We start from the raw sequence: 10,869 nt of genomic DNA, 5'->3' as shown, positions 1-10,869 counted from the left end.
CTCATCATGCAATTTGTCGGGGCAAGAAAATTTTCACGTCATAAAAAAAAATTCACATGGCATCGCTATCCAAGGAAAACGAGAGAGAGAGCAAAACCAAGATTTTAGAGCACCAGAAAGGGGAGACCTAACGGATTGGAAAGGGAGATAGAGAGCCAAGAAGTACTAAACCAGAAGAATTTCAGAACTAGATGAGAGAGAGAGGGAGCCAAAACCAAGGTTTTAAAGTAACAAAAAGGAGTCCTAAAAATCGATTGGAGAGGAAGACAGAGAGCCAAGAAGTACCAAACCAGAAAAATTTTAAGACTAGACCAGAGAGAGAGAGAGAGAGAGAGAGTCTATATGCAGTAAGAATTTCAAAGCCAGAACAAGAGAGTAAACCACATACAAGAGAGACTAACAAACAGGAAAAATTCTACAATGAGAGAGGGAGAGAGGCCACAACCAACAGCAGACTAGACTCCAAACAAGTAGATTTCCAGAACCACAGTATGTACAGGAAAATAGTAGGAGAATTCTGAATTCCCTTTCCATAACACTAGGAGAATGTACATCACCAAACGAGACTAATAAGCCAAAAGTCCTTTCTGTTTTCCCTCTTCCAACGACTTTAATCTACACCCATCTTCTCCATCCACTTCAAAAGTTTCCGGCAGCATGACAGCCGGAAACCCACATTTTCCGATCAGATTGGATCCCAGAAACCCAAAAAACAAAAAGGCAAATTGGGATATGGCTCCCAAATACCAATCAAAGGAAGATGAAGCACTCCAATGAAACAAGAGGGTTCTCAAGAGACTCATTAGGAGCAGATTCAAGCCCATCCTGCAGCTTCAGCTCTCTCTCTCCTCCCTTCCAAACACCATCACCACCGGCGCCGGCGCCGCCTTCTACCGTCCAGCCATCTTCCCTCCCGGCCACAGCACCTCGGCTGGGAGACTGCGGCATCCTTCTCGACCCGCTCCGGTTAATCGCCGGCCGGCCACCGGAATCCACCGGAATCGCCGGAGACCTCGATCTCCGGCCACTACCCCTCATACCCACTTCTCCGCCGCCCCTCCTCAACCCGTTCCTCCACTCTCCCGCCGGACTCCCGCTGGAAACCGGCCTCCCGACGGCCCTCGTGCCGAGACCCTCCGCCCTCCTCTCCGGCGAAACCTCCCTCCTCCTCGCCGGAGACGCACTCTTCCTGCCGGAAAACTCCCCTCTAACTCCCTCCCTCTTGCCGTAAAACGACGCACCTCCGCTCGGCTGCTGCACCTCCCCGGCATCGAACTCCTCCGTCACCGTCTCGCTCACGCTGACCGTCTCCGACACCTCGACGCTCTCTTCCTCCGCCAGCCGGAGCTTCTCCGGCGTCTCCTTCTCGATCGGCCTCGCGCGGACGCTCGGCCTCGGCGTCTCGGACATGACCTCCTTCACCTTCTCCTCCTCCGGCGGGTTTCTGGACGCTGCGTCGGATTCCGTCGACGGAAATGTAGGAGGTGGGTGTTTGGCCCTCTTGGATTTCTTGCTCTTGCTCACGCAAGTTCCCATTCTTGCGGTCTCCTACAGCATGGATTTCGGGATCTCGGTTGGCTCTGGGCCGCGTTTGTCTCGGAGCATAGTCGAGAAAACGGTTGGGTTTTAATGGGGTTGTGGGGTTGGGGCGCCGGAAACCGTTGGATTTTGGTGATGGGGTGAGCAGAGCAACGGTGGGGATTGGCTCAGAGAGGTAAAAGGAGACGTCTCATCTGGGAAGAGTGCTGTGAGAAGTGAGAAATTGTTTAATTATTGAGACCGAGAAGAAGAAGGCTTGGGTGGATCCCACATTGCATTATTCTTGGTGGGTCCCACGCCTTTAAGCTTTCTGGGTCATGGTTGTGGTGAAAAGGGTCAGTAATTGATTAGTTGGTGGGTGCAATCTGTGCTGGGTCTGGTTGTTGGTGAGCTGGTGAGCTTGGACTTGGTTGGGGTGAGGGTCTTGTTTTTGATGAGTTTGGTTGGTTTTGTCAAGAGAGATCCAAGTTTTATTATTTGATGCATCAAGCAAAGTTACTTGTGGACTCAGGTTGTCTTTCCATGGCACCATTTACTTGAATGGGTTCGAGGCAATGACTCTGAACCATGCTTTAAGAATTGAAGAAATTGGGGACACCAAGTTGGACTCAAGCCCGGTGCGAATGAGACTTGAGAGCACGAGTCTCTAAGGAATTGACCTTCGGTGCAATGTGATTGTACATTATTGTGTGCTGCTGTACCTGATGATCCACCACCTGTTGGGCTCCACAAAGATAGTGATAGTGGGTGATCAGGTACAGGAGCAAATTAAAAGTGTGCAAGCAAGTTGCATTTGATACTTTGATTGCTCAGATTTCAAGCTTAGATTTGAGATTGGAGGATTAAATCCATAGATTAAAGGTACATGTCTCTTACTCAATATGAACAGGGATATTGAGATCTCAACTGAAAATATAAATTTCAGATATCCATAACCATAATGAGACGTCCAAACCATAGCAGTGGTTTCTCTATGCTAATAGAAAATTTTTACTTGGAAAGACTACTCCATATTGTTTAAGAGTTGATGACTTAGTTGCAGACTTGAATCTATAGTGAAAAATATGAGCATAGAAAAAAAGACAATATTTTTATCGATATTTTGCCAATAAAAAATGTAAGAAAAATAAAAAATTTCAACTTCTCATGAGAAAATAGCTGTAGTTATTTTCCAATTCTAAACTATTGACACTATGCTTGGCTCTGCCAGGTCTTAGGGTTATTGTCAGAACTTGCAGAGTTAGACTAACAGGCTTAGACTTGACCAAGAACTATCTTCTTCAAGGGTCCTTAGCCCACATGGGAATCATGTGTTATTTGGCTTCTTCATCATGTTTCTGGATAAATGCAGCAAACCCTAAATCATTTTGGATCCATAAATGGGCACAGGCTCACCTGGGTCCAGCCCATTTACTCAGCTGTATATTGCATTCCACATATAAAACAGCCTTAAGGGGAGGCCCACCCACATGCACATAACCAGGCCCTGCCGAGGGGATGCCAGTGGGGTCCACCATGTATGGTAATGTTCTGGATTGAGATTAATGACTTTGCTAATTACCTTACCCTAATTAAGGGCTTTTGGGGGTAGGGTAGGTTCAGTTCATAAGCTGTTAGCGATTTGCCAAGCTATGAATCAAAGCAACAATTAGAGCCAAAGAAAACTAAGTGTCATTAACCATGATGTCGGTCGCCTTAGTGCATAAAATCCATGAAAATTACAGATCAAATTTCATGGCTAAAGCTGCCATGGTTTGTCCATGATAATACTCCAAATTGAAGTTTAAACGAACTTTTTTTTTTCCAATTATTGTGTTTGCATACCATGGAAACTGCAGGGTTTTCTTGATTTTTCATCGGCTGACTGTCAGTAGAAATGTCTGTCTGAGATTCATGCCACCCCTCAAAACTTGCAAGAAATGTTACATATCTCGGTATTGGGATTTTCACGAGGAGGAAAATTCCTTCAATATAGAAAATCCTGGCAAATATAAATTATTAAGAAATAAAAATCATATAAAAAGATCAAAGAAAATATAAAATAAAAAACTGTTTTTATGGTGCAATATGATAATATCTTCATAATGGGGGATATTTTGAAAATATCATGATATTGTTGGCTATTTTAAAATTTGAAATAACAAGATAAATTCATGGCATCTTCAAAACATCTTTGATATTTGTTACGTAACTTTTAAGAGCATGATTAGTGACAAAGCACATCCACACATTTCGTGAAAGAGATCAGATATTATATACAGAATAGATTAAAAGAGAAATTTAGTGACTAGCTGGGTGCAAGTTTTAACAATAGTGAAGAATGTTTTCCATGACATTTTATCAGGAAATTATTGAGGTTTTTATTTTTCTTGTGTTTTTATAAGACAAAATATTACAGAAACAAAAAAAGTTAATAATAATAATAATAAACTGGGTCATGTTAGTGAGTGGCCTTCTGCCCGGGAACTATTTGTCTCACATTTGAACCCCATTCATTCAACTCTCAGCTACGACTTAACAGGCATCTTTAATGCCGTATCAGAGGCACCTCTAATGATAATATTGTCAGAGGTACTTTGGATGCCGTTCATCTCATGGATGAAGGGCAACCAAGACACCTCCATTTTCCCCGTTTTTCAGCAGTTCATTTTTGTGCTTTGGATGCAGTTCATGTACAAGATGAATGGCTCAGAAAATTTTTGTGGGACCCATCAGAATGTAAACTATCCAACCATGGTGTTCAGGTTGCCGTCCAAGGCTGCCTCTGACCTGATCCTTTCTCCTATAAAAACATGAAGTAAACCCAAAGTACTGCTACTACTACCTCATTTGGATTGTAGGTTGCTCCGGGACCACTTAATCCAACTCTGGATCTTTTCCTACTATTTTCACTCTTATCCAATCGGTGGCTCGACCCGCGACAACTTGGGAATACAGGTGGACCACCATTTTTACAGTGTCGATGACACAACCGCTCTAAACTCAAACCCATCCTGGTTTTATGACTATGAACCAGGCTGAAATACTTGCGGGCCATCCAAAAGCTGTGCAAGGCCGGATAATTTAGGTTAGTATTATAGTACATCTATAATATAGATCAATATCCAAACCCAATATCCAACATAGATACTGTGTAGCTTTGTTGAGATTATAGTAATTAAAGTGTACATTATAACTACAATTCAAAGCCTTAGTTTTCATGTAACTGAGGAAGATGATACTCTAAGATGTTGATGAAAACTAAGACACTAGTTAGCCCCCAGGGAAGCAAGTCACCTGAGTAACGTATCCAATAAATCTTTAATTTATCAGGTACTATAGCATGAAACACATCAAACGAGATGGCAACATCTAGACTCGCAAAATCCAATAAGATAACATTTACATCAAAGGCTTACTCTTTGGATTAAGAGCTCATCAGTGTACAGTATGAAAGCTGCATGCAGTTTATCCTATCTTCAGGATCAGAAAAATAAGTTTTTATCCTCCATCGATGTTTTCTTGAGGTAGTTTATACAGTAAAAAAGATAGTGAAGGGAACACCAAGATTTCTCTTTGACCTGTGTATAAAAAAGACAGGCACGCACAGGAACATACAAATTTAACATGGTTCTGGTGTGTCCACGATGAATCCTCTCTCTATTTCATGCAACATGTAGGAGGTTCTTAATCAAATCAGACATCTTATACTACAAGAAAAACGTGGATTAGCGATGGACTCTATCAGTCGCTAAACAGTTTGGCGACGGATTAGTGACGTATAGCGCCCGTCGCATAATCCTGGTCGTTAATTAGGGACAAAACTGATCTCTCGCTGCTTTTGTTGCTAATTTGCGATGAACATGATTTGTCGTGAGTTTATCGCTAAATAAGCATTGATTTGGGTTTACGATGGATTATATTCCATCTCTAATTTTGTCATCGCTGAATATTAGCGATAGATATTATCCATCGCTAATCCATCACAAATTTAAAAAAAAAAAATAACAAAAAAAAGAGCTCCGAGGCGTGCGCCTCATACGCCTTGAGGCGCACACCTCGAGGCGAGGCGCACCTCAAGCCGAGACGTACACACCTTGAATTTTTTAGTCAAATGAGGGTCAAAGTCCTCATTTGACAAAAAATTAGGTTTTTTTCACGCAGTTTTAACTAAGTTGCTAGTAAAAAATCAGGTTGGATCCATAAGACACTGGGTCTCAAACATAAGCCCAAAAAAACAGCGGGACCCGGGCCGGGGGGAGCCCCTGGACCCCCTTACTGCAAGGACAAAAACTTTAAATCAGGCTCCACAACTCATCAGTTGGACCTATGTTAAAATGAGTGGGTCCTCATGAGGGATTCCAGCTCGGCTCGGATCCTAAGTTGCAACAAGTATGAGATCTCTATTTGACTCAAATCTGAGAAGAGATCCAAGCTACAACATTAAAAGAGAAAATGCATACTGAAAAGATTTTTGTCACTTTTTTTCTTTTCTTTTCTTAATGATTCTTTTCTCGCAATGTTTTCTTGGGGTAATCAAATGTAGACAAGGTTCATAGATATCAAAATCAGTAAAGATGATTCATCATTGTATACAATATATTTGTTAGGAGCCTGGCAAATGAGATCTTTCATAACACTTAAAAAATCAACAATGAGAGAGAGAGAGAGAAACAAAACCACTTTACAAGACAGGTAACACAGACATCGAATTAATACCAATATAAACCTGATGAATATGATGCTCAAATATCCAAATAGAAATAACAAGTGAAACATTGCGGGGGTGGGAGGAGCATACCTGAATAAGTAGAAGTTGAACAGCGGTCCGACACTTGACGTCACTAATGGCAAGATACAGGCTCTGTTCGCTTGATTTCTCCATTTCATCATCAGGCATGACTGATCCAGAAAACTCACCCTGTTTGCTGGAAGAGACTTCAGAGCTACTAATCACATGCACACTGTTCATTTTATTTAGAACCCTTGAAAAATTAGGAAGAGTGGCAATAGTTACTTCTTTCAGTGATAAAACCACTTCTAGCGAATTATCCTCAGAAAATAAACCACCAGCATGGCTCATAAGACAAACAAAAGCTGCAATACCAATGCCAGCAAGGCTTTGATGAGGTCATTTTATGAAACTTATCAGCAGCATTAGCACTTTTTGAGCAAAGGGTTAACGGAGTTGTAAAACTTAACAAAGAGATCTACAACAAGTTGTAAAGCCAATGTGCATGTCTCATAAAGCCAAGCATCTTGATCTAGCTCACTTCCATCAACATCTAATCCTTGCCCTTGCAAGCTATCACCTGATGGATCAATAGCATGCCGAACATAGTAAAAAATGGGGAAAAGAACAGAATCAAAGACCTGCTCCCACAGAGGTAGAGAGAACAAATGGCCATGGTTCCTTAGTGTCATAGATCTGGGATAAAAAGAGAAAAAGAAAACAAAAAATATAAGAGAAAGTCCAAAGCACCATTTGCATAAATGAGTCAAACATCTAAATTTTTTTACTCGAAAGTAATAAATACCTTAAAAGATCTACATACCATGAACATGCTTTTCCAGCCTGACTTAACATTGTTGACACGGGCCAGTACCATTTGTGAGACACATCTGATTATTAATTCTCTGATCTCAACTGCATTGCTTTTTCGCATAACAATGACAGAAGGTTTCATGAACTCATTCTGGAAATTGTAATTTGCCGGTTCTTCCCTCTCCAGAAACTTCATTGCCAGCTGCCGCAAGGAATCCACAACAAAACAACATTTTTGAAAAACAACAAACATCAAATGAAAAACAACATTTTTGAAAAAGGTTAGCTCAAATCAACCTGCATTTCTATGTGCACTGCTTAAATATCCAGTAGGGCATTACTTGTTAGGTTGAAATATAGATCACCACCAAGTGACTGTACGTAGCATCCTTTCCTATGCAAGAACAAAAAAAATAACTCTTTGTGTTAGTAGAGAAATGCAATAAGATCTGAAAATATCAATAATAAACAATTTTAATTCAATATACTTACCGCACCTCACATGCACACATACACACACCTTGGAGGTATTAGCAATGGCCTTTGTACACTAACAAATGCCACATCTACCAAAATTTTCTTCTTTTTGACTTTTTTTTCTCTCAAGCATGTTCTTATCCTTTGGCAGCCTTGATTGCAAGAGTCCTTCCTTTTCTTCCACCAGCTTTTCCTTATATCTCTCTATGATATTCACGTCTGTGTAATATCTGTCCAGTTGGACTGCTGAGCAAGAGCAGAAACTCATCATTCATAAATAAATTGAAACTCGAGTGAGGTTGCTAAAAGGTATCTTACACTATATCCTTTTTCAACATGCTCTCCACTTCTTTCATAATCATTACGGCTTGACTTTCAAGGTACTGGCATGGCTCCCCACTTTTTGAAGCCCTTGTTGCAATCTTAATCAAAGTATCATAAATAAGATTGCGACGAGTTGCTACTACTGACTTCTTATCACTATCGATCTGGAACAGAGAATGATCTCTTGCACCAATTTTAGCATGCTTTGTCCACCTTTTCAGTATGTACTGTTCTGGAATTTGTTTAACTTTGGCATGATCAAGCACTTTCAAAGCATGACAACATAAAATGCCCATGGACTCAAACTTTCTGCAGCTGCAAGTAACTGTAAAATGGGATGAGTCAAAGCTGACAACATGTTCTTTAACAGTTTGCATAAATGTGATTTTATACATGCAAAGTTCAACTCCACTCAAACAACAAAAAATTTTGTTAAAAATCTAAAAAAAATTTATACATGCAAAGTTTGCCTTAATCATATGTTTCATGAAGACTTAATTGACCCTTTTTTTAAGAACATGACAACAGAAAAGTCTAGTATGTTTTGTTTAAATAGTGAATTTTACAAAACAGAAAAGGAAACAGTTCATAAAGCCTAATCCCAATGCATATTATATTAAACCAAATTAGAATAAGATGGAATTTGATAATCTTGAAACAAGATTCACTATAAACTTAACACTGAAACAACTAATATTTCCAGTTTGAGCTTCTCATAAATTAGGGGACCAAAAACTGATAGTATTGGGTTCAGGGTCAAACTATATCCAACTTAATTAAAATGTACAACAGCAAAAAAAATATGAACAAGTGCATTCACATTCCCATCACTAAATCAAGTTTTACTGTGCATGTTAACTGTTAAGAAGCTCCCATACAAACACATTTCCTTCCTACATGTTGGAGAAATTCCTTCCAAGAAAAAAGAGACAATTCATGAAGTTGTTTATTTTAGTGTCAATTCACAGGAAACTGACTTCATGTAAAGTAAATGTTCTTAGTTTACTTGGCAAAAAGAAAAAATAGATATGCGATCCCACAACTCAGTTACAATCTTAAAAAATAAGAAACTCATTTCATCATCTGGCCAGACATTTTCAGTAATATTATGAGAAAAGAAGCAGACACAACACATGGAGCAACATATTCAAAAGTACAATCAAAAGCAAACAAAGGCAACATCAGGATTAAGACATGTCAAGGAGATGAAGAAGTGGTATTGCTCCCATAAAAGCTAAACATAATCACTCTCAGCAAACACGCAATCCAATTTTCATATTTGGTTTTTGTCAAAGGGCGTTAGGGCACCATAGAAAGAAAATAGCAGAAAGATGGCACCCAAGATCATAGCATTTACAAATACACTCCACGAAGCCAAAAGGATCAAATCCCCTCCTACCACACCCACATTTCATCAGACCATACAACAAGGCAACAACTAAAATGACACCACAATTTGGTGGAAAACAAAAAACTAACTAACTCGGAGGAGAAATCAAAACGAGCCTTGAGCAACGGCATATGTATATGGTCTAATGTGCTATTCGGCGTAATGAGGGCCGTCTCGAGCTCCTCCACTGAGAACTCGACATTTATGTTCAAAAGGGGTCTGAAAATCTACACAGAACAAGGAGCACAAAAAAAAACAAAAAAGGTTCAATCTTTCCAACAAAAGAGGAACAAAGAAGAAAAGAGATCTTTTTTCTTTTTGGGGTTTTTGATTCTCACATGGAGGAAGTTGAGGATGGAGGCGAGCTCCCACATGGACCGGAGCGACCACCGCTGGAGCTGCGAGGGCGGGGGCGACCCGGTGAGCGGCATGATGATCTTGCAATGGGGCTCCTCCTTAACGACAGGCGGCAGCTTCCGCGGGGGCTCAGCCACCGTGCGGCCAGCGTTGAGGATGCGGGCGACATTGCTCCGGACGGTGCAGGATCGGGCGAGGCGCTCCTTCCTCTGCAGTTGTGGGGCTACGGCGACAACTTCGATTGTTGTTTATCGTCGGAGGACGATCCTTGGTTGTGTTGGATCGAACCGCCACTCTTCCCAACCGACCCTCCCGACCCACCTTCTTCCTCACCCAACGTCACCAATTGGTCAAACCACAAGAAGCACCAAAAAACACCACCACCAACAAGCCCTCGATGGAAGATGGGCTTCCAGGACGGCATTCCCCGTCGTAGGGGAGGCGGCGGCTACGGAGCTCTTGCCGCAGCCGCCGCCGCCGCCGATGACGTTGGCCTTTCCTGGGGTGAGTGTCCATCCGGGCCACCCCTTCCTCTGAGGGGGCGAACATCCTCCCGAGGCCGCCCTCTTCCCAGTCAGGCCGATTTGGGAGTAATCAGAGGGAGAATTTTGCGCCCTAAGTCGGTCATTTTAAATAAAAAGTAGCGACGGAAAAAATCGATCGTTAAGTAAGATGGGTTTTGCGATGAAATTTTTTTATCGCTAATTTCGTCGCTGATGGATTTTGCTTATCCTAAAAATCCGTTGCTAATTTCAATTTTAAGAACGACTAGTTTTCTTTAGCTAATTCGGGACAAAAATAATTTGTCACAAATTTCTGTCGCTAATTAACAATTTTATTGTATTGTTACGATGACATTCAACTTTAGAAAGGACTCCATAATTTTCAATCACCTTCTTAGGAATCCTTTCGGTAGAGGACCAATTAACATTAGGAGCAGTCTTATCTGGGACATGTTTTCACATTAGGAGTCTTCACCTCACTAGGACTTTTCATGTTGGATTTTGAGTTTTGGACTCTTCACGGAATCACCTTGGACTCTGACCCTAGATCACAAACTGCTATCTTAATGATATACAGGTTGCATATGTCTCTGGGTTACTATTCACTACAATTGTTTGGCTATTTTCTTAATAGACCAGATTACATGAGTCAAATAAGCACACATGATTATTAAAAGTGCTAAAATCAAATAAAATGAAAGGAAAATTTCACATTGAATTTATTCAAATATAAACTTTGAATGACTATATAAAAG

General features: G+C 41.0%; 1 protein-coding gene across 9 annotated transcripts; it reads right to left on the bottom strand.

Annotated features, from left to right (window-relative positions):
* Window positions 1-3,187: 3,187 nt before the first annotated feature.
* Window positions 3,188-10,176, bottom strand: LOC149822906 (brefeldin A-inhibited guanine nucleotide-exchange protein 3-like). 9 transcript variants are annotated; one of them, XM_089981321.1, is made up of 9 exons: window positions 9,593-10,176; window positions 9,348-9,481; window positions 7,859-8,189; window positions 7,556-7,783; window positions 7,361-7,457; window positions 7,074-7,265; window positions 6,892-6,946; window positions 6,320-6,503; window positions 3,188-3,520 (listed from the first exon to the last, which is right to left on the bottom strand). In XM_089981321.1, the coding sequence occupies exons 5-8, from the start codon at window positions 7,364-7,366 to the stop codon at window positions 6,496-6,498; spliced, it is 261 nt and encodes an 86-aa protein (XP_089837447.1). In that variant the 5' UTR covers window positions 7,367-7,457; window positions 7,556-7,783; window positions 7,859-8,189; window positions 9,348-9,481; window positions 9,593-10,176; the 3' UTR covers window positions 3,188-3,520; window positions 6,320-6,495. The 9 variants fall into 9 exon arrangements, 8 of the variants coding, with proteins under 8 accessions (XP_089837447.1, XP_089837446.1, XP_089837442.1 ...); XM_089981320.1 differs by having other exon boundaries at window positions 6,320-6,482; XM_089981316.1 differs by having other exon boundaries at window positions 7,556-7,770; window positions 7,859-8,179; window positions 9,593-9,930.
* Window positions 10,177-10,869: the final 693 nt, after the last annotated feature.

The sequence above is a fragment of the Nuphar pumila genome, chromosome 11, assembly GCF_984573655.1.
Source record: "Nuphar pumila chromosome 11, dmNupPumi1.hap1.1, whole genome shotgun sequence".
NCBI classification, from domain to species: Eukaryota; Viridiplantae; Streptophyta; class Magnoliopsida; order Nymphaeales; family Nymphaeaceae; genus Nuphar; species Nuphar pumila.
Note: the sequence above shows the minus strand (reverse complement) of the source record. Positions and strands in the feature narration are given on the sequence as shown.